At 37.4% G+C, this 23,979-nt stretch overlaps 4 protein-coding genes across 7 annotated transcripts in view; 3 read left to right on the top strand and 1 right to left on the bottom strand.

Moving 5' to 3' along the window:
* Positions 1 to 20: 20 nt before the first annotated feature.
* Positions 21 to 14,325, top strand: LOC111339970 (TGF-beta receptor type-1). The gene is made up of 7 exons (XM_022946716.2): positions 21 to 164; positions 1,378 to 1,650; positions 2,383 to 2,616; positions 3,150 to 3,368; positions 11,464 to 11,715; positions 11,996 to 12,348; positions 13,096 to 14,325. The coding sequence occupies exons 1-7, from the start codon at positions 107 to 109 to the stop codon at positions 13,225 to 13,227; spliced, it is 1,521 nt and encodes a 506-aa protein (XP_022802451.2). The 5' UTR covers positions 21 to 106; the 3' UTR covers positions 13,228 to 14,325.
* Positions 3,375 to 6,493, top strand: LOC148716448 (uncharacterized). Its single transcript, XM_088744709.1, has one exon. The coding sequence runs from the start codon at positions 4,736 to 4,738 to the stop codon at positions 5,642 to 5,644; it is 909 nt and encodes a 302-aa protein (XP_088600835.1). The 5' UTR covers positions 3,375 to 4,735; the 3' UTR covers positions 5,645 to 6,493.
* On the bottom strand, positions 11,566 to 22,734 carry LOC111339968 (fibroblast growth factor 12-like). Of its 3 annotated transcripts, none has more exons than XM_022946713.2 (5): positions 22,503 to 22,734; positions 21,015 to 21,246; positions 18,624 to 18,894; positions 17,596 to 17,699; positions 11,566 to 17,199 (listed from the first exon to the last, which is right to left on the bottom strand). In XM_022946713.2, exons 2-5 carry the CDS (start codon positions 21,024 to 21,026, stop codon positions 16,933 to 16,935), a joined length of 654 nt encoding a protein of 217 aa, XP_022802448.2. In that variant the 5' UTR covers positions 21,027 to 21,246; positions 22,503 to 22,734; the 3' UTR covers positions 11,566 to 16,932. The 3 variants fall into 3 exon arrangements, with proteins under 3 accessions (XP_022802448.2, XP_088600836.1, XP_088600837.1); XM_088744710.1 differs by having other exon boundaries at positions 21,015 to 21,328; XM_088744711.1 differs by having other exon boundaries at positions 17,063 to 17,199; positions 17,588 to 17,699.
* An 890-nt stretch (positions 22,735 to 23,624) lies between these two features.
* LOC111339964 (tyrosine-protein phosphatase non-receptor type 21) overlaps positions 23,625 to 23,979 on the top strand; it is a 33,148-nt gene continuing 32,793 nt past the window's right edge. For both annotated transcript variants that reach the window (XM_088744229.1, XM_022946709.2), the window contains exon 1: positions 23,625 to 23,917. In XM_088744229.1, the coding sequence (XP_088600355.1) occupies positions 23,753 to 23,917 (165 nt within the window). In that variant the 5' untranslated portion in view covers positions 23,625 to 23,752. The remainder of the gene's footprint in view (positions 23,918 to 23,979) is intronic.

The raw sequence follows: 23,979 nt of genomic DNA on the forward strand, positions 1-23,979 counted from the left end.
TGTTACGTCACTTCCTTTCGTCTTTTCATGAATAAGATCACGTGATCATTGTGTCTGTTTTCGCCGTCTAGCTGCTGAATGTCGTACGCAGGTAGAGATACGTAAAATGGAAAAAATCGCCTTGCTATCCACTTGTCTTTTTATTTTAACAGTCCTGGGAAATGGTAAGTGAAACTAGAGCCCTTGATTTTGTCCTTTCACTAGGGTTTACCGTTTGCATTTCCCTTAATTTGCAAAACGGAAAAGGAGACGAGACTGTCTGAGAAAGTAAAGCAACAGGAATTATCTCTCGTCTATTATATTCAAATGTTAAAGTTGTCGGGCCAAATGTTATAGATTTTTCGTACAACATTGATTATCTTCGCTAGGTTTATGTAGCATTTGCTGTTTTTCTAGGAAAACGTTAACGCGTGGCGCAGCTTTAATAAGATCGCTTACGCACAAGCAATGATACATATAGTTCACATTGATGGACAGACGAATCGAACGAATATTAGCTGGGAAAAACTGAGATTTTACTTGTGGAGGAAGGAAATTAAGTCTACCTTTCTCTGTGGACTGCGAAAGATACAGAAAGTAGCTTGATATTTTGAAACGCGCATTTTACTGATTACGAATATTCCTTTAACCATAGCGCAGGAAACGGCGACGGGTAACGACTGAATATTTCAAAAGCTTAAAATTGTCTGGTTAATCTGCGCCGCGCGCCCTAGGTCCTTCTAGTCGTTAACTTGGGCAGTTACGATTCCGGAAATTTTCAACTTTCATAAAATCATTTTGTGTCAGTGTCTGTAAACAAATATCTTGCGATTTGACGACATGTAATGTCATATGCTGTTGTAATGAAGTTGAAACCCAAATTGCCTCAAACCTTATTTCCTTTCGATGTCATCATGAAAGTGTTTATCAAGGTGATCATCTTGTCACAGCAGGAAATTGTACTGTAGTATTAGTGAGGCTATTCTCTGGTGCTCTGTTATTAAGCAAATAAGCAATTGAAATACTGCTTACCTTCAAGGAAGCCTACACATTGAAGAGCTTAATATGTTAATGGCACACAGCACTGAAGTATCTTGGGTTGTACATGCGTGTACTTCAAAATTCAACCTTAAAACATATATTTAACATACTGCTGTCAGAGGATCAATGCCTCTGAAATTAAAGGAAATTTATGTAGTGCAGTAGCCAAACTACAATCTACTGTGTACAATTCTGCAGTTTTTTGCTCCAGTTTTCTCCTTATTTTACCCTTGGTGTGTACGATAGCCGTAAGATGGTCAGCCTTTCCATTTCCATGTAAGCTCAGGTTTATATGCTAATTCGACAAACATATGTAGAACGCAACAGTAACAGATTGTGTTTGTATCTTCTTTCTAGCTGGAAGGACAGCTATTACTTGCCATTGTACGCACTGTGACAACAGCACCTGCAGTACTAAGGGGGCATGCATGGTGATTGCTACTCGATTTTTGGATGGAGTGATTAAGCACTATAAAGCATGCAGTCCTGACAACCCACATTTTGTATGTCCTATGGAAGGTTATACAGTTAGTCCAGATGAGAATGTATACTGCTGTATGACAAATATGTGCAACTCTGTAGCAATAACTCTGCCAACAATAACACCTTCTACAGGTTACACACAGGAAGGTAATTTTCCAGGCTAATTTATTTAATGTATATTTATATTAGAGATCAAACTTTTGTGGTGATACTCCTATTAATATTACAATTATCATCTCATTCTGTGCCTAATATTATACATGGAAATGGAAAAAAACATTCACATACTCAGTCAACCAAAAACAAGGATTGGTTTTGAAGCCTCTTTGAAAGGCACGAATAGACTGTTTATCCCTGACAGTAGGGTGGCTTATCATCTTCTACAAATAATTGCATTCTTTCAGTCTTCCTAACTGTGTTGTAGAAAATTGAAAAGCGATTTTAGGAAAAGCATTCCTTAGTCATATGTGGTGGACACTAATGTATCTCCAACATGAGGAATTTTCTAGACCATATTGTTAAGTGGTGATAATCTGTGCCATGATTCTCTGTTCTTTTAAACAAAATGTTCTGATTAAAAATTTACTGTTTGGTCCATTTTTTACTATTATCTCTTTTGTTATGTATGTCTTGCTTCTAAGCAATTGTTCTGTTCCTGTAAAATATACATGTATGCTGAACTGATGGAGTAAACAAGCCCCTAGTTGGTGCAGTTGGTAGGATTAACTGTGTAACTTGCCTGTACACATTTTGTGTTAACTCTCTTACTGAGAAATCACCTTACAGCACTTTTTGCAGATGAAGTTCAATGGTTTGAAAACATCGCTTGATACTTTTGTTTATTTATGATATCTACACTATTTACACAAATTCTTTTAGACTCTGATGACCAGAGTGGCAGTAAGCTGAGCACAGTGGGGGTGGCAGCAGCAATTGCTGGCCCTATGTGTGCGATTTGTGCTCTAATCATGCTGTTCATTTGCTGGCACCAAAGAAGACAAGTGAAGAAACAGGGAGAGTTTCACGGAGCAGAAGCAGCTCTTCAGCCAGTGGAAGATGAAGCTTTGATTCCCCCTGGACAAACCTTGAAGGAGTTAATGGATATGTCCACAGGTATAATATTACACAATCCACTCAGTAATTCACAGCTTCTTAAAGTTTAGTTTTGCATCAAATTGGTAAGTACTTTGTTATTTAAGAATATAGCTTGTGCTCTTTTGACAATAATCATTTATAAAATCAAATGATGAGGAAAAGAAAAAGAAAGTAGCAACAATTTACATTAATGACAATTAAAAATAACGATGATGTTTTACCACCTTCTACAATTTATGAATACAGACCCAAAGTTTTGCCTTTTTGATAATTCAAACAGGACTGTAATTCAAGGGTTTGGTGCATCCAAAGTCGATGAAAAATTATCATATGATAATCTTGCTTTAAAACTGGTCAGAGTGCTTAAGTTAATGATTAAATCATGCATTGATGAAGGAATAGAAAGGTAAAAGGGTTTTTAGAGAAATTAGAAGTATTTACCACTGAATTGTACAAGTCATTGAATCCTTTTCTAACAGTAGGAGTGAACTAGTTTGAAGTCTTGAGAAACTAAAAAAATAATATATTATTTTTTTGGGTTAATTTTGCAGGAAGTGGGTCTGGATTACCTTTATTAGTTCAACGTACCATTGCAAGACAAATTCATTTGGTGGGACTCATTGGTAAAGGTCGTTTTGGGGAGGTCTACAGAGGGGTGTGGAGAGGACAGAGTGTTGCAGTTAAAATCTTTTCATCTAGGGATGAATGCTCATGGTTTCGTGAAGCAGAGATCTATCAGACGACTATGTTACGACATGAAAACCTTTTAGGTACAGTTTAGCTGGACATCTATATTTGTATATATGTTGTAGTTAAAATTTTTCCATAGGTAATTTTTTTTTAACTAGGTAAGTATATTTTTTAACTAGGTATTTTCTATTTTAACCAGGTAATTTTTACTCAGTCAACTGTCTAAAAAAGGGCCTTCATTTTTTGGGGTGTGGTTGAAAAATAGGGGCCTGGTATATTTAGGGGGTTCTTAAAAGATAGAGAGGAATTAACAAAATTAATTATATTATTTTCACATTCCTCTCTTGGTCCCTTTTCCCTTCTATCCACCTCTACTCTTTCACTATCTCACAATTCTGCTTATTCAATACTAAGTTCCATCTATATTAATACCAATACTTCATTGAGAATAAAGAAGTATCACTTACCCTCTGCGAATTGAACCTACGACCTTCGTAGCAGATTAGACTTCCTGTCCATCACACTCTTCTCTATACCACACAGTCCTTGTTCTATTACTCACTTTTTTCTTCCATTTATTCTTTCTTTGGTACCAGACTCACCTCGGTCAAAATTTAATTTATGCAAAACGTGCATGCACATGCGCACTTGTATGAAAATGGGACTTACTCATCGAAAGCTAAGAAAGCGATGGAGGGTGTACGGTTTTGTGTCGCTAAAGACACGTTTTACGAAAAGTTAGATGGCCTTAAAGGCTCCAAAAAAAGTAACAGTAAATTGACTGTCTTCATAGATGATAAATTTTACGAGAATGCGAAGTACTGGCTCAAAAATGAACCCAAGAATCATGAGCAGTTCGGACTAACAAAGACAGATGTAGGGACGATTAAGCGAAAGCAATGGACCATTCAAAATGACAACATCTTGTCCAAGGACCGAAAAATTGTAGTACCTAAAAGCCAACTTCACGGCATTTTATCCCAAGCTCATTCTTCAACCACACACCGCGGGAGAGATAAAAATGAAGAATTTGTAAAGAGAACATATGCAGAAATATCTCAACATGTTGTAACACTATTTGTTGGTCTGTGCCATCTACACCAACAACAAAAAAGTGTTTGAAGCGGCCAATAACGAAACCAATACAAGTAATTATAAGAAAGTAATTATAAGAAAGTAATTATAAGAAAGTAATTTCTTGGCAAGTAATTTTCTGGCACACGTACAGTTGGATTTGATAGACTTTCGAAATTTGAATTGTTCTTGTGGAAAAAACCACAACTGGCTTTTACATGCAACTGATCATTACAGCAAGTTCTCCTGGCTTTTTCCTCTGTCACAAAGAACCAGTGAGGAAGTATTAGAAGCAGTCACACAACTCTTTTGGCAGGTTGGCTTTCCCAAAAAGCTTCACACAGATAATGGAAGAGAATTCAAGAATAAGAACATGATAGACTTTTGCAATAAACATAAAATTGACCTAGTTCATGGAGCTCCAAGAACTCCACAAACGCAGGGACTAGTTGAAAGAAACAACAGAACTGTTAGGGAAAACTTAGCAAACATCCTTAAGGAGAAACAAGTCAGTTTGAATACCTGGTGCAGATTTGTTGGAGAGGCAGCCTATAAGAGAAATGTCACAATACACAGAGCAACTTCAAGAAGCCCATATGAACTTGTCTTCGGCATTCTTCCCCATAGAAGCATGCCAACAACACCATCACCACAACAATGTTCCTCTATGGAAGCAGACAGACAACAAGAAGGTAAAGATGAAAATGAATGTGCAGAGAACACAATTGAAACAGAAGTTGAGGAGCCTACCAGAGTCTCAGACATAAACAATCCTACCTCCAAAAGAAAAGCTGAAGAAAGTTCATCTCAAAACAGAAAACAAATAAAAAGCCAAACAAATCAAAAACAAAATAAATACAATGAAAAAATTAAATCCGCAAGACCAAGTGTAAAGAAATTTGAAGTCAGTGATTGTGTCTGTATCAAAATTGATAAGATTGATAAAAGTACTGCACTTCATCCCAATGTTCTATTTGGGAAAATAGTTGAAATGGAAAACACATATGCAAGAATAGCAACCAAATTTGGCTTAATAACGACTCTCATTTCCCCCTCAAGATTGACAAAATGCTCAAGCCCAAATATTGTTTTTGAAACTACTAAAGAAATAACATTTACAGCAACATGTAAAATGGCAATGGAACAAGAGAAAATAAAACTGCTTTCAAGTTTATTTTTATATTTGTTGTGTTTTATGGCAACAGCAAACCATCTTATTTTTTTTTCAAAACCTATCTTCCTTTTTTCTGTTCTTCAATCTACAAGTACATCTGAACCCTGACCCTAACCCCAATCCTAACCCTAACCCTAAAACCTTATCCCTAATCCCAAACCTAATCCTTAACTTTAACCCTTAACCCTAACCCTAGATCTAATCCTCTGATTAACTAACTGACAGAATCAGGCTAATTGCAGTGGAGATCTTGCTCTCTCAGATTGTTATATCCTTATCTTGACAAAACCCAATATCTCTATCATTGTTATCAATAAAAAAACAGTTAGTTACCCATAGCAAGTGAAAAAAATATTGTGGAGCAAAATTACCCAGGTTAAAAAAAATTGTACCGAGTGAAAAATAAAATTTACCTCAGAAAAAAAATTACCTGCAACATATACATTCATAAACATTTCAAAGGAGACTTGTCAGATACTGTGAGGCCTTGTTCCTAAGCAAGAACCACTAACAAATTTGTGTTCAAGTTTTAAAGCATTTTTGGTGATGAGGTCTTGTGATCTGACTGCAAGGTTAATGTCACTTTCAGTCTTAAGGTGGCTTAACGCAGTTTTTGACATCTTTGTTTCTTTCACCATTTTCTCTAAAACCCTCGATCTCTTGGTCGCCAAAACTGGCAGCAAGCAAGTTAAAAACACAAACTTGTTTTTTTTTTATAGTTAATCTGACATATGTGCCATTGCCATGGTGACATGAATAGACATAAATAGGTAATTAAAATCGGTTTTGTTTCTTGTACAAAGTCTAGTCGTTAGATTTTCTTTATAATTTGCATGCAACGAGTTTGTAACGATGCTCACAAGTTAACACCGTTTTGCTAACAATTTAAAGTGCATAAGACAAGTTTTTTTTCCGACGGATTCTAGTTGCTTATATCGTCTTTAATATACTTGTGAAATTTAGGAGCAGTCCGATAAAAATAAGTACTGCATTTATTCATTCAAGTTGCTGGTACCGCTTCAATTTCTTTACTGCCACTTTGCTTGGCCAGACTATCACGTGACAAATCTTGTGATGTCACATGGTGTACTTGAGATAACACAACAACAATGGCGAACTCTAGTCGAAAGCGTAAAGGAGGGAAAAGATGTGTCACTGGAGCACCAAATAAGATGAGTTGTACTAATAATTCATACACACCTGGTATAACAATGCATCAGTTCCCTTCTAATCCAGAAATAAGATCGAAATAGATGAAATTTGTCCAAATACATAGGCCTGAAGACTTCAAGGAACCTGTGAATAAACACACTTGCTTGTGCTCTGCACACTTTGAAGATTCATGTTTCACCTGAGATCTTACTATTGTTGAAAGCATGAGTGAACAAAACATGCGCCAAGTGTTAATCAAGGTTTCAGTGCCAACAAGAGATACGGCAACAGCTCCAATGACTCCAATTTTAACTCAAAGAGAGAAAAGACAGGTAAGTTTAAGTTTTGCACATATGTTGGTAATCTGTGATCAAAAGCTCAGTCTAGTGTGTGTGTTTTTTTTAGATAAAACGACATGCAATGAAAAGTCTTGACGAAGAAAAGTCGTGAAGGAAGAAATACATTCAGAAGAAATGACAGAGTGTGGAAGGAAATCAAATGGCTACATCGCCAACAACATAGCAAAGTGGATCTGTACCTCTTGTTTAGGTACAGCTCATTTTTATGACATGTGGCATGTTGCTCGATAGGTCATAAAAAAGTTGCTCAAAGTTGGAAAGGAAAAAGGCTGTGACAATGAATTCATGGGTAAAAGGAAAAAGAAGACATCTATATTGGTGCACAACCTCAACAAGAACAGGGATTGGCTCAAATGGACATCATTCCTACGTTATGTTGCTAACAGGACTAAAGCACACCCAGGTGCCCTTTTCAAGAGCTGCAGCCATGGTAAACTAAAACCCAGAAAGTGGATCAAGATAGGTAACTATTAAGTACTTCTTAATGATTTGTAGATTCCTGGTATACACTCTACTAAAAAAGAAAAAGTATTGATAAGAATGGTCCCCATGTAGAGAATTAATGTGTTGCATAGTAAAATTTGCCTAGAGAGTATATTGACTTTTTTTTTGACCACAAAAACGAATGGATGTAATAACCAGGGGCTGCTTGTATGAAGGGTGGATACATTTTTTAGATTGTATTTTTCAGGAACATTTAGAGATTCAAACTGACAATAACATTTATCTCTGCAAGGCCTTTTTCATGGTTCCCAGCTATAAGAACATAATTGCTCTGTTTATATAACCAAACAAGAGAAGTAATGCGCTTCAGGAAATGTTTGTTAGGCCCTCCACAGACTATTTGTGATCGACCACTAAAAGTTACCAACAACTAAATAAGACCAATAAAGGGATTCCACACACTGGCGCTCAAAAAACTGAATTACCAACTGATAGGCGGGAAGGTTGGGGACCAAGAGCTTACTGTGCATTCTCCGTATCGCCATAACACCATAGCAACTCTTTCATCGACATCAATGGACTGCCTCATTCTTCTCATTTCTCTCGGTGAATATAAGGGGTCAGTCTTTCAACAATAAGAAGAAATGTACCCCTGTCTACTCGCAAATTGGTGATAAAATCGCCGTCATTCCAGTTTCTACGGCACATTGGCCAAAATTCCCTCGAATGAACTTTGTGCCAAATTTGCTGTTCAATCGTTTTGGATAATATATCCTGCACCAGAACTTCTTGGTGGGCACAAGGTGCTGCAATAATGATATCATTAGTGTTGTTTCCACCTTCAAGAACAGGATGTGGATAAGAAAGATTAAAAAGAATGTTCTCTTTACCGAGTATTTTACTTCTGCAATCCTCCATGTTTTAAGCCAGCTGGGAAAGCTGCTGGCACAATAGCGCGGAGATCTAAAAGTAGTCGACAACTAAAACAAAAGTTTTCAAACACTAAAAAAACGCTAAAAAATGAGGCTGTCGACAACTTGTGCCACAGACTACATTTTTTAGTTGTCGATCACAAATAGTTGTCGACAACTAAATACCTAGTCTGTGGAGGGCCTTAGAGTCATTTCAAGAAAACTGTTCAACAGTTAGCTAACTAATAGTTAGGTAACTGCTCAACTAAATTTAGGCTAACTTAATTGAACAGTTTCTTGGAATATGCTATTCATACACACATATACTATGTACTTAATGTCAAACTATTTTAATAACAATTCTTGCGCATAAGCTAACTTTATTGTTTAACTATTTAGAAACCAAACAACTTGAAATGCAAGAGGCTGAGCAAGGAAAGAAAAAGAAGACTTCAAAAAGAGGCAATAAAGAGAACCTAAATAAGAAAACAACAAAAAGAAAAAAAACTTGAATTTTTATAACTATATCTTTATTTGCAATGTAACGTAGAAATGTCTTCTTTGATGTGTATAAAAGTAGAAAAATAATAATAGAATAAGGATACATTTTTGTTTGTTTTATACTAATTGGACTATTCACATGTTTCACAGGCACAAAGAACTTAGTATGTAAGAAGTATATTTGTTTCTAGCATTGGAACATAAAAAACAAACTTGATACAAAGGAGACTTTTGAAATAAAATAATTTATGGATTGAGGATTAGATAGAATTTTACTTTATTGTCCTGGTACTATATATGCAGGTACACAATGGTCTTTGGTTATCCCAACCCATGAAGCCGCACGTCCATCTAATCACCCATTGATATGCAAGAAATCTTCATAGAGAGAAGAAAATGAAACTATTAATTCTCTGAGAAACAAAAGAGCAACAACAAATTGAAATTATTATTCTACTATAATTTCTGCTGAACTGAGTAAGAAAGCAATTTTTGTTGTTAATAACACATTTATAAATTATTATCTGGTAATATATTTAGATTTTGAGCATATGAAATATACTGTACTCACTCATTTTGCGTAGGACCGGTTTGTCGGCGATAGCACAATAATGGCGCCACTTGCATCAGTACTGTCTTGTTGATCAAGGCTGAAAAATCTTTGTGTTGTGTTATGCACTTTATGTTCTCTGTAGAACCATCAAACACTAATTTACTGATGGCATTTGTTCTCTCATGACAGCAACAAAACTCCATTGCATCCTCCATGACAGTGTTGACACTTACACCTATAAACATCAAGAATCACTTAGAGGTCATTGTAATAAAGGTTCTTACCACGTGTTAACTTTTAACTGGCCTTCAAATCAAGCCTCTAAAGTAGAGGGCCGAAGGCCATCGACGTCTGTTTCTTTGTCTTCGTCTTCTAGATCTTGATTGCTATCACTGACTAGTGGCTCATCTTGATATGGCTTGTCTACCATTATTTTCTTTTTCGGAATCGCCTGATTCTACACTAGATGATGAGCTTGAGGATTCTGAGTGGTTGGATTCGTCACAGGATTCTTCTGAATCACTAAAACTCTCAAGGTTTTCTTGAGACATCTTCGATGCATTTTGGTATGGTTTGTGTGGTTTCCAAGGAGAGGTACACCATGTGACATCATGCATAAATTAACTTACAAATATGTTCGTTACCAGGCTCCGGTAAGATACTGGTCAACACTAGCACAGTTTTGAATGAAAAAAAATATACTAATTTTTTTACAAAACATATCTAAACATTTCAGGCATGTTTACAAGACTATAAACTAAGAAAATTTGTCGAAAAAAAAAAATTGTCATATGCACTTTAAAGAGAGATCTTTGATATTATCCCTTGTTGATCACTCGATTTTCTAGAATTTCCTTTTTTAAAATCCATTTTTTTCAATATTCCGTTTACTTATTTCCTAAAGTATTTTTGTGCCAAATTTTGGGAAATTCTAATCAGTGGTTCTCAAGAAAAGGCATATTTCTGAGAAAGCAATTTTCCATCCAATTGCAATTTTTTGACTTGCTACGCATGCGCTGCATTTAACTGGTTTCTTTAGTAAGGATGAAAATGCTGAGAATTGCTGGGTTCTTTGCATTGTTAACTTTTGTAACATATCTTTGTAATAAAAGATTAAAGCCATCAATACACTGCACCAACTATGGAGAAAAATAGCACAGATAGTGCGGGTACATGTTGAGTAAATGAAATGACCGTTCTGTTGACTGCATGTTTGTTTTTGCAATCTTTGTGCAAGTGCTGAATTGCATCAGCAAGAGTGTGTGCGAAAACTGTGTTCAGCCACCTATAAATTCTGTACATTACTTGCACATTGTCAGTCAGAGAGACTTGATGAATGTCTTCCCTTTAATGATGCATTTGTTTCTTTGTGTTACAATTTATTTGTATATCTATCTATTAGCTTATGGCCTCACTTTCCTCTTAAAGTGCACCTGACCCCTAAATTTTTTTTTCCACTTAAAAAAATCTTCCTGCTTTGGTGAGTATTTCTTCAAAAAAATTGTTGGATTTGGTTAAATCCTCATTTTTTTACGCCCTGTTGAAGTCGAGATCCGAATGGACCATGACCACGTAAATGGGGATCTGGACAGAGTAGACTTGTGATGTCACTTTGAGAAGACGCTCAAGAAATTCTCGGCCAGTCGTCAACCTGCGAAAGCCTTTCTAGCACTAGATTCATTCTGTGGCATATTTGCGACCAATATCGATCTAACCTTCCAAACATAACCAGTAAACTGTGCAAAATGGCGCGAAATACAGATTGTTGGGTTCTCGAAGTGACGTCACATTAGTCGCCAGACTCTTGATCCTTGAAACGCAGGCGTGAGTCAAAATGGGGGTGATTTTAATGCGGATTTCAGTACTTCAACGGGGCACAAAAATTTAAGGATTTGACCAAATCCAAAAATTTTTTGAAAGAGATACTCACTAAAGCATGAAGATTTTTTAAACGAAAAAAAAAATTTAGGGTTTAGGTGCACTTTAAATGTTATTTTTCCTTTGCAGGCTTTGTAGCTGCTGACAACAAAGATAATGGTGCCTGGACACAGCTTTGGCTGGTTACAGATTATTTAGAAAGGGGCTCATTGTATGACTATCTTCAACTTGTTACCCTGAATGTTGAATCCATGCTGAAGTTAGCAGTGTCAATAGCCAGTGGACTTGCTCATCTCCACATTGAGATTGTAGGCACCCAAGGAAAGCCAGCTATTGCACATCGTGACTTAAAAAGTAAAAACATTCTGGTTAAAAGAAATGGTAAGGGGAAAATGTTTTAAAACAAATTGTGCTGTGTGGAAGAAGTGTCAGTAACTGTTTTGGTGTCAAAGAATTTAAAGTGTAGCAGTAGCAGTAGTAGTAGTAGCAGTAGTGGTAGCAGTAGTAATAGTTGTAGTAGTAGGAGTATCATTATTCTAACTTGGTAAAAATCTTCAGTAAAAACAATAGCTATCTACATACAATATTAAATTGGATAACAACTATTAATATACTGTTTAACAAGATTTTACCCTAAATTGTATGTTGTTCTTTTCTGAAGGGACATGTTGCATAGGTGATTTGGGTCTTGCTGTTCGTCATAGTTCCATTACTGACACAGTTGATGTTCCTCCTGGGAACAGAGTTGGTACAAAGCGCTACATGCCACCTGAATTTCTAGATGACAATATACAGGTGCGGCACTTTGATGCATACAAGCGAGGTGATATGTATGCATTTGGTCTAGTGTTATGGGAAATTGCAAGGACGTGTGTTTGTGGTGGATTGTGTGATGAATATCAGCTGCCCTACTATGACAGAGTTCCCTGTGATCCCAGCATTGAAGATATGAGAAAGGTGGTCTGTGTGGAGAGGTATCGCCCTGCCTTTCCAAATAGGTGGATACAAGATCAGGTTTGTAGTTAATCACTTCCTCTAAGTTGTTTAATTTTTTGCTGTGATTGTCATACCAGCTTCAATTGTGTATTTTCATGGGGTAAAAGGTATACAGTTCTCAAATTCATAGTTTCTATTACTCTGTTATAACTTTGAATAGTTACATACACCCTCTGATTTTTAGGTACTGTAAAACACTTTACCCACAACAACAGAGCAGTTAAATGGTGCTGCATGCTCAAATAAGATTCAAGCAGCATAAATAATTAAAAGTTCCAAACACAGCATTTTTTATGGAGAACCCAAGTGTGATGTAATTTTTTGCTGTTCCTTAGGATATTTCAAAGTTTCCAGGGCAAAATTTAGATACAATGTTGTTCAGGACTTCCCCCACATTGTACTAGTTACTCTCTTAAATTTTTGACACTTTCAGCATTTCTGAACCTCTAGATTTCAAAATTTCCTGGGGCGGCATACCCCCAGACCTTGTACCTTTGGTGCTCAGAACTTGCCTCGTCTTGTTCTAAGTCTGGCTATGGCCCTGGTTCATGGTGGAGTTTCCAGTAAACACTAAAGGAAATGTGTGAAAAAATAGATATTAAAATGAAAGATATTTGTGACTATAGTAGGTCTATTTTTATTGTGGACAGTAAAAAAGGAAGAGCTGCTGCAGTGAAGAAGGATTTTGCCATTTATTTATTTTCTTCAACACCGAAACGAAGTGTCCAAGATCTCATGATCAAAATGTTATTTATCTCTTCTTAGACACTACAGTCTATGTCCAAGTTGATGAAAGAATGTTGGTATGCCAATAGTGCTGCAAGACTTACAGCTCTCCGTGTTAAGAAGACTCTTACAACACTGTGTCAGTTACATGATGTTGATATTATGGTTTAGAGGGATCCATCAAGAAAACTCATGTAAAACAAGTGCAAGATGGGTGTATCACCAGGACTTATATAACAGGAGGAACCTCCTGATAATCCTTGCAGGCAATTTGTAGGTCCTGTAATGTGATACAGTACATGTCTACCATCATGCTATTGGTTTGCAGTTCAAACAGCAATGCTGTCTTTTATTTTTTGATAAAGCCATGAAGAATAAACACGACAGAGAAAATTTATGACTTCCTAGTTAACAAGAAGCATTCTCATTTTTTTTTTTTTTGCCTGCATAATTCTTGTATTTATATCCACAGCAACTGTCACTGACTCAAAGTGTTGGTAATCATCAGCAACAAAGAACCCAACTTGGTTTTATGAAAGCACGTACATTCAAATGAGCAAGTTAAATTGAAAACCTAAAAGGACATATCCATGTGCAACAACTGTAGAACTATGTATGAGCAGTGTCCACTATTCTCCTCCTTAGTTTATTTTAGATGTTTCGAATGAGAATACAGAAAAGAGCTTCATCCTTTTGACATTGAAAGCATTTCATACTCAAGTATTGAAGGGTATGATTCTTTGTTGTGAGGAACGACACTCACCAAGTAATCCTCAAAATATTTAAGAGCATACATGGATTTTACCAAAAGATGTGGGTTGGTCATATCTACATTAAGAATTTGTTACAATAGTAAGGTAGTTGCAGTGCTGTAGCTAGCTCTTAGATGAAGCGTGTTTATTGCATTCAAATTGAAATGTTATTGTTTAAAGTGATTCTCAAATTAAAAGACATTGTATTTTTAGACAACTTTTTATCTTCGAAAACCCAGTGGTGTAAGGTAATTACATTATTTTATGTTCATAACAAATACATTTTAACTGTATTCCACCAAACAATGTGAAAGGGGCAGTTTAAGAATTAATGAAATCTTTCTTGATACCCGTTCTTTAGAACGCTTTATAGTATCTTCTTTATAGTTGTAAATAAACCGAATACTTTGCGTGTGAGGGGCATTGAAGAAACTGAAGGGTTTTGTTTGACTCTGTTCTAACAGAATCAAACATAATGTAATTACTCGGAACTTCATTAAACTGGTGGCCTCTTTAATTGTAGTGTGCTGTTTCTTTTCAAAAAGAAAAATGCTGTTGACGCACCTGGTCCCATCAAACCGCTCTTATGCATTTCCCACTAGTGAATTAGAAACGATTGTAGTATAAAGCCAAGTGATGCACTTGATGTTATTGTTTCGTACTTGTGATCTCTTAGACGACACGCATACATAACGTCACCATTAAAATGTAAAGGTCTCTTTTTCTCTAAACAACATACGTGTTTAGATACAATTTTTGAGGTTGAAATCAGACAGGCGCCTCTGGCAGCCGTGTTTAGTCCGTAACGATTTCACCTACCCACCCACCCCACCCCAGGGAGGACATCCATCACACAGTAATCTCGTTCCGCCTATTCGTTACCTTAATTGTAATTAATTTCTCGGCTACTTAATTTCGCCTTGTTCGCAGTTGAAAGAAAAATCGCGGAATTTAAGACCCAACTATTATAATGCCCACAGAATTTAAGCACGCCAAATTTAATACTCATATTAAATGTTGATAAGAACATCTGCGACACACTCAGCTGCGCTCCGCTTCCCACTTTTTGGTTCTTGTTACATTATGACGTCATCTGTGACCAAACCCTCGGCATAATGGAACCTCTCTATGGGGTAAAGCGTTCATGTTAGGTCCATATCACGTCCCAATAACTACTATCCATTAATACTAAGTAATGTAACCTTCATGTATGTTGCACGATATGCCCTAGCTAACCTTGTTTTATCAGCAACCTTCATCTTCTTTAAGTTACCCATGTTCTACCCAGTTTACCCCCATCTACCCTAGGTAACCCACGTTCTATTACGTTTACCCCCATCTACCCTAGGTTAGCCATGTTCTACCACGTTCACCCTCATCTACCCTAGGTAACCCATGTTCTACCACGTTTACACCCTTGTTTAACCATGTTCTACCACATTAACCCTCAACTACCCTAGGTTGGCCATGTTCTACCACGTTCACCCTCATCTACCCTTGGTAACCCATGTTCTACCACGTTTACCCTCATCTACTCTTGCTCAACCATGTTCTACCACGTTAACCATCAACTACCCTAGGTTAGCCATGTTCTACCATGTTCACCCTCGTCTACCCTCAACCATGTTCTACCACGTTTACCCTTGATTAACCATCTACCTTGATTAACCATGTTCTACCACCTTAACCCTCATCTACCCTTGGGTAGATGGGGGTAAACTGGGTAAAACATGGTTAACTTAAAGAAGATGAAGGTAACTGAGAGAACAAGGTTAGCTAGGACATATCGTGCAACATACATGGATGGTATATTACTTAGTATTAATGGATACGAGTTATTGGGACGTGATATGGACCTAACATGAACGCTTTACCCTCTATGGGTATTATCGAAGAAATCGAAGACGCGAAGATCACCGCCGAAAGAACGAAGATCTCAAGATTGAAGCGAGGATCTGAAAATTGACCAAAATTTGCGAGATCAAATTGGACTCTCAGATATAAAACTGTCAAAACTCGTAAACGCCACAGAAAATAACTGTTATTTCTGAATTTTGGCATTTGACCACATTTCACTGCGATTTTGACAACGGTGTCAACAGTGGTTTAGTCGCTGCCATGAAACCACATGATGCCATTACCAGGCTGAAAACGACAAAAATAGTCCACTGATAATGTAATCATTAATGACATTTAGGACGTCAACAGTGAGTTATGCGATTTGCTATTGAAGTGAAATATTTATCAGCTGTGAATAACACTGAATAAACGTTTAAACCATTTCAATCCGAAAAACGAAGATCTTCCTAAAAAAAAACGAAGATTTGCAAAAAAAATCGCGAAAAAAACGAAGACCGTGGGTACCCGAAGAGAGGCTCAATCTATTAGATAAAAATGCACCAAAAAGTTTTTTTGGTGCATTTTACATGTTACATGTTTTACATGTTTACATTTTACATTTTACATTTGGTACATGTACTCGTGATGTAATTGTATTTCCATATCGATTTTCAAACACAGACTGTGAAGCCGTTGAACTCGGAACGATTATTCTAAGGATTAAAGGATTTTAGCGCAGCACTTCTGCGCCAAATATTTCGAATTGCTTGTAGAATGTTTTTTACACCAATCAGAGTTGAGAGAGGTATAGGATGCTAACCCAGCTTGCTGCCCAACTAGAGTGCAAGACTAGGTCCACGATACCAGAAATGGACCAATCAGCGACGAGTGTGACAAATTTTGGCTCCCAAGTAATTGGTCCACGTGGACCAAGGTACTGGGTAAGCTTACTTAACTATAATTTAGATACTTGTGGTCTCACTACTCCTTGTATCTCCAAACAGAACACCATCAGACTGTCTCTTTGTAACCTGTAATTGCAAGGGCGGAGTAGTGCGACGCGTACTTGGTAAACTATCGACCATTGTTTCTCTTTCAACTTGTGCCTGCGAAGATCGCGATCCTCCTTTCCCACAAAACATCAACGCAGCAAACTGCAGCTGTTCAGAAATATGATTTGCTTGTTAAACTAACTAGATAGTTAATCCCAGAAGGAAGAAAGTTCTCTCTCTTTGATTATTCTCTTCTCTAAGATTGGACGCAAACATAACCATGGATTTCTTTACTATCCTTTTTTATCTAAAATATGCAGCAAAGCCTTTAAGTTGCCTTTTCCACTGTTTTCTCGTATTTCCCTGATCTGAAACTGATGTGATTTGTGTTGTGGTAACACCCTTGAAGCGTTTCTTATTCGTCCTTTTGATCCAATCGCTAGAAGCCATTTTCTGTTTGAGTGGTTTTGACTGGTTGGATACAGGTAGGAACAAAAAGAGTAGAAGTGATTCTCTTCCTGAGCGTGTTTCAATAAAGTGTCTTCATTGGACGAGTTTGCCTGAAAAATAAAAGAAGCTTGCATATGAGCTGCTCACTTGAGACACATAACCCACCGCTAACTTGAAGAACTCGTGGTTTTCTTGTCGTTCGATAATGCTCTTAATGAGTATCAAGAGGTTTACACATTTGAGTTTTCAGTGCCTTTGACAATTTTTTTTTTCACCCTGCTGTCAGTTAGGTAGTCTTAGTAACAAAAATTAACAGAAAGTAAGCAACATACAGACCAAAACTATGATTTACAAATAAAACACCCCTTTAGTAGCCGATTCAGGTCTTTAGATAGGGAGAATATGAACTCTTTTAGGGAGAAACAACGTTTCCTGCCCAGTGAGATCATTCTTGCTACAGTACTCATCATGAAATAGTTGTTTTTCAACAATAGTTACTTCAGTACCGTCGAATAAATTTGTCCAAGATTGCCGATCGCGATGTATTTCATTGTTGTCAAACTTTTCAACTTTACAATGCTTGTTCCGTGAGACTGAATGCGAAACAGCCCTAAGATAAGAAAAAAATTAATTCTGCTGTCAGAATATGCACGCGTACACTGATTAAGTTGACCTTCCCCACCTTCAAACTAGGAACATCTGTGACAGTTTTCTGTCATCAGGTCCGCCATTCAATTTTTAATTTACTATTAGTATCATTGTAAAATTTACTAATAGCTCTCAATCTCAATTAAAACTACGGATAACTGTGCTAAAAAATTAAATATACTATTTTTATCTCTATTATGTGATTTTTCTAATTGGGCCAAGGCTGAAAGACGAACTCCTCTGGATCACCAAAAACTGCCGGTTACGGACGCGTTATCTATAGGCGGATTCATGCTGACGTCATTGTTTACATTTTTGCTCATTTGCATACGGCTTTGCGTGAAGAAGGAAGCATGTTAGATATAAATTGACTTCAGGCAGCTAAGGAGCTAGAAAAGCTTAGTACATGGTGAAATTTTTAGCTCTTTGGGTGTAATATTCAAGGAGAAATAGTCCATCAAAAACTGCAAAATTTCTGGGTGGCAAAGGCGCTAATGAGCTCAGACACTCTATGTAAAATTTTGAGTTTTTAAACCCGTGTTGCATAAAAGTATTCAATGCATCAGGCTCGTATTCATTGGCCGAGTTAATCGTACTTTGACCTTTCGATATTCAGAACTGATTTATTTTTTGCTCCATCAGAAACTAAATTGCTTATGCTAATGAGGCAAATATTGTAAACAAGGATTCCCCTATAGTAATACCACCTCAGTTTCCATGAAGGTTATAAACAGCTTCCTCTGCTCCTCACCCCCCCCCCCAACCCACTTACAGTAAGCTCACTCTTCTGCTTCCTTGCTCTTCTCTGCTCCTTCCGCCTTACCCCTCCCCACCCCCAATATAATTCAGTTATTTGGCTCTGTTTCTATTTGCAGATTATCCATACCATATTTCGTTGTTAAAGCCCTGTTCCAACTGCCAGCTATTGTTCCGTTTTCAAACATGATTAAATGGATTCCTCTTTTGTTCACCAAGCGAACGTCCATCGATGTTGATGGTGGTTTAGATAACACAGACTTTCTCGCGTATGGAACTAAACTTTTTGTGATGGTTGGAGTGCTTGAGTCATTTTGTGTTCCTTTTGGTTTTATTGTGCTGCTCACAGGTGTCTTAATTGTTGTAATCAATGAGCGAAGAACTAACACGGAGATGAGGAACTGAAATGGAAAAATGGTTTAAGTAATAGAGGACTTTCCGTCATTATGTAGGCTTCATCGAAAAACGAAGGGGTTGACTGAATTCGAGTTTAACCAAACCCCCGACTGTGTCTGGGGTTTGCACAACTTTCGCGAACTATCCTAACCCTCTCCTAATGTCTAGATGAAGACCTGTAAACACAAGAAAGTCTTTAATCGCTTTCGTGCAATGTTTCTCAAAAATAATCGTGAATCTAAAACGTTGCTTCCATTTGTAATAGTATTATTCTAACACACTTATCGACCAGTAAGAGCGTGCGTAGCACCTCTGAAAAACACGAAAAAGAAAACACAAAACAAAAGGAACAATCTGAGCAAAAGCGAAGCAAAATTCAACAATATGAAACGAAGAGAAAGAATATAGTCCGAGATTTGTGTTCATAACTTGTTTGTGTTGTACACGATACCAGTCCGATGTCTAAAACGGATTACAAGAACTTATGGGTATGTGGAATTTAGGGACAAATATTCAATGTGGAGCGTAAGGTGAAATTATCGTTAGATAAATAAATAAATTGATAAAGAAGTAGATGAAAGAGATAGTAATGATAAAAATAATGACAAAAGATCTTAAACGACTTTGCTACGTTAAAGATGTCGCTCGAGACAGTGCAGGCATTCAAACCATTTATATCTGAGGCGGAGGGGGGGGGGGGCAACCTAGTTCCCAAGGCTTTCCCTTCTATCCTTTTTGGGGGCAAGGCTTGGCTGTCTATAGCAGCGCATGTAAAACGAAGTTGAACCTTCTTTGTGAATAAAAGTGGTCTGTGCAATTCGTGTTTTCGGACATGTACATTCAGGAAGAAAACTTTCGTCCCGACTGAAAAGATTCTCTTCTAACCCCTGTATCTGGTTGACTCAGGCACACTATCAACATTGAACAAAACGTTAGTACCTTTTTATGAATAAAGATTTACAAGCACAACCTAATAACATGAGAAAAGCTGATATAAGCGACTTAAAAAAAAAACTCAGTAAAGAGCTTACGTGGTTTGGTATGAAGGGAAACTTTTTGTAGTTCTGAGAAGGTTCCCGCGCGTAATACAGGTTCAGATGTTGCTGCTATATCTATTTCAGCAGGAAACATTGGTCAAGACGGGTAAGAGATAAAATCCGAGAACAAAGCGAGAAAGTTCAAGATCTAACAGGATGAATGTGGTAGCATCGTTTACCAGATGCGGTCAGTGTGTGGTCCAATTCAAATTCACTGGAGCGAGCTTGCTCTTTTTCATTATTTTTTATTTTTATTTGTCTGTTTTCTTTTCTATAACGCTCATTGTATCCAGGACAGTTATCACCTCTCAAGGAAACGAAACTCTTTGCTGTATTTAATTCAGCCGACGTTTGCTATAAAAACTCGACTTTTCTAATTTTTTAAACCAGCTACTTGCGTGTTCCGATTCTGTGGGAGGGGGCACATTGTTCATATTGTTTATTGTTTGTTTGTTTCATTGCAACTGTAAAATTCTAAACTTTACTCACGCAGTTGTTGGAACTCGTTATAAAATTAGCGCATTGACATGAGTCCAGCTATCCTCAGGCTATGCGTGAATCAGGGGAGCACGTCAGCTAAAAATACACCATGGCAAAAGGAAGTTTTTCCAGCCTGAGTTTCTTGATCCTCTTTCAGGCAACAGGCAAATGAACGGAAAGGTCAAAGTAGTTTCAAAGGTTTCGTGTCAGAAGGCGGTAGAGGATCTCACGAGCTCCAGCAGTTGCATAGGTACGCAACCTATAAGGGATAAATACGACCTAGAAAGCTCCAAAAGTTCTGATAAAATGACAAAAATAACCCGCCGCATGCAAAAAGTATATAGCACATGATCAGACCATCACATAAAGCAACGGAACATTATACGACCACTGATGATTGCCATGTGATGAATCAGTTACAAAAAGAGCCAATTTCGCCTCTATACGACTAATTTAAGCGGCAAAACTATGCTGGCTATGGGCCGGCTCATGGCGTTTAACGACTTTAAATGGGAAAATCAAATTTCGGTTAAGGATTACCAGGCGCCTTTCGCCTAAACCCTTCAGTTACCAACCACAAGACAGCTTACTGATAGTCACTAACTCACCGGAGAAGTCATCTAGTAGGTATAAGTCCCAGCACCTTGATGATTTTCTGACTTTGGAGGTCAGATCTGTTATATAGATGGCTAGTGCGTTCGGTGATTGACTTGGCTTGTCCAACAATACAGGATTCTAGAATTCTCCCAAAGCTCGGCTGCATCTCCATCCAGCTGAGCTACTACTCTGTTTTGCTGTTGGATGTTTTTGCAACTCATTCGAAAGATGAGTGATAATTTTCTGTGTTTTAATGAAGGAAAGGCCTCATGTTAGCTTCTATCTTTTGCCTCATCGAGGACACAGGGCTGGTAGTCTGGTGTTGCTATCAAAATTGCGAAAACAAAAATGAGCTAAGAAATTTCGTGTGATTCACGCCCATTTCAGTATGGCAGAGTTTTATGATCCTCAAAAAGTGGATAGAAATTGCGTTCACTCGAGCACTACATTTTGTATGAGAAGAAAAGTGTGTACCCAACGGGATACCATAAAATCGCTCCGTTTGTCCTCCCGTTTGAAAGGTGAAGCGAAGAGTAATGAGGCTATGCAAATCAGGAATTAATCATTCCGCTTATCAAGCTTTCTTTTATCTTCAGGTTTTCTTAAAAATCCCAAAAATTCAGATTACTTTGCCAATCATCTTGATTGGGACATCATTTAAACACTTCAAGAGAAAGATGACCTAAACTTAGTATTTCCTTTTCTACAACTGAAACGAGGTTGTCATCCCAGACCGACAAATTTTTCCCAACGATCTCCATGACCAAGTTTGAGTAGCTTTGACAATTGGTTTAGGGTGTGAAGTTAAAGTGCTTACTAGATCTCATACTAGTATTTTATCCAGTCCCAGTCTTTCCATTTATCAATACTCATGATACCGAGAGGCTATATATCTGCAACTTTGTTTCCAAATATGGCAATTCGGATAAAAGCGAGAAATTTCCTCTAAGGAAAACTTCTTCTTTTCGTTTTTTAGGGAAAACATATGAAAGTTTCCATTCACAGTTGTCCATGTTTATAATAAAGCAATTGTTTTTATGCATCACTGAGTTTAGCTTCGATTTGTTCCATCGAATTTGTTCCAATGTGAGCTCACCGTTTATATCTAAAAAGGACAAAAAGAAGACAATTTTCACAGTCGGGGTTTAGTTGTTTATGTCCACAAAGGTAATATCAAGTATGTTATGTATGCCTCCTAACAGGGTTCCTTTATTCCTCACGCCATATTTACTCGAGTTAACGTTAAGTTTCACACATAAAACATCTTTTAAGAAAATGCTGCCGTTTTAGTTGTATGGCTTTGAGATTTTGGGAATTCTTGCAGGGAGGTTTGTGCATGGTGTGCCTGCATTGTGAACAAGGCCTTCATTCTGAATTAAATAAATAAATGATTAAACAATGCGAGCTGTTAAGGCAAGGAGAATTTTGAATGTTATTATTGCCGAGTATTGATTCCTTGTAGAAGAAGTCATTTGGTTTCGTTGCCATATGTCACTCACCCTAGCTCCCCTTTCGCAGATAGACAGCCGCTGTTTAGTAGAGTGCAGACTGTGATGGCATTCCAGAACTCTTGAATCGGAGGGTCCAAAGTCTGCTGTTACTCCATTTATTTCTGGTGAAAATCTAGCGAAAATCTCTCGTTAATATAAAGTTTCAGGACTTAAAGGTGTTGTTGTGACGTTTGTTGACCGCAGTTTTTCACGCACGTGTGTGTCAATATACAAACGAACAGTCTATTCTTTTCTCGTGACGTCATTGATGGCATCTTACTGACTCTAATGTCAGTAAGTTCAGTGACATAATGAGAATAAACATATATAATCACGTACTTTCATTTTTCACCTCAGATATGATGCAGCATTTAAGTTACACAAAATCTAGGGCGATTTTTGATAACATCGACGTGCACGATCCCAGAGGGCAGAAGCCCCGATGGCTCCCCACTCACGAAATCACGAGGTACTTGTCAAAAAGTAGAAAAAAGAAAAAACTGTTTAAATAATCTATTTTGGAGGCTAGGGTGGCTCAAATCATTCATTCCCCTGTTTAGTTCTAAAGCAAAAAATTTATGGATGAGTGTGCAGGTTTAAGCAATAGGTCAAAGATGAGACTGAGTTATTTGCACATAGATTGCACTTTTGTAACAACGGCAAACGGCATAAGGAGGGTCTGAATGAAGGACTCAACAGTAGTAATATTTGATCAGAAGTCGGAAGTCGGAATAAGATGGTGGAAGTGGAAATTGTGAGTGGAAAGTGAGAAGTTTAAAGGACATAATTTCGCAGGATTTCCTCGAAATCTTAAATTAGTCAATTCTAAAATTATCATGGCATATTGATTAAAGGAACTCGTCGCCCATCACATTCAAACATTTCGTCTTCGGTTTTTCCAGAGGCCATCAATATAGACTCTCCGTTCTGCAAATAACCATTTCATCTTTTCAGTTGATGGCTACAAATTGAGTTTCCCTATTTCTTCTACAATTTTCTTTTTTTAATTTTCAAAGGATTCTCCATCAACCACAATAACAGGTCCAGTCATGTCCTCTAGTTGCATGACTCTAGGCATTTTTCCGAGACATTCTACCCACCGGAAATGTAAGGAATGTACCTCAGTACCAGTCTCAACGCGGTTTGTGAAGTTTACGATTCGCGAAGGCGACCTAATTTACTTACAGTGCATAAATTTTTATCGTTTTAGTGGAAAAATACGATAAGAACTGTATCGTTGTTCATGTTTGAGGATAGCTATGCCGTTTGGCATATGTACAAAACCTTTAAAAGATGATATGACAAAGGATCTTCTTATACTTGTCGAAATACCAGACAAATCTAGCATAAAAGTGACGCTGTCGAAAGATGCCACAGGGCTCGACTGTTTGGAGAGTGTGACGAAGGAACTTGGTCTGTACGAGGTAAGATCTAACGTGTCAGAATTACACTCTTTCAACGGTTCCGTAGTGGCTGAGTACCTTCG

This window comes from Stylophora pistillata, chromosome 14 (assembly GCF_964205215.1).
Source record: "Stylophora pistillata chromosome 14, jaStyPist1.2, whole genome shotgun sequence".
Lineage (NCBI taxonomy): Eukaryota > Metazoa > Cnidaria > Anthozoa > Scleractinia > Pocilloporidae > Stylophora > Stylophora pistillata.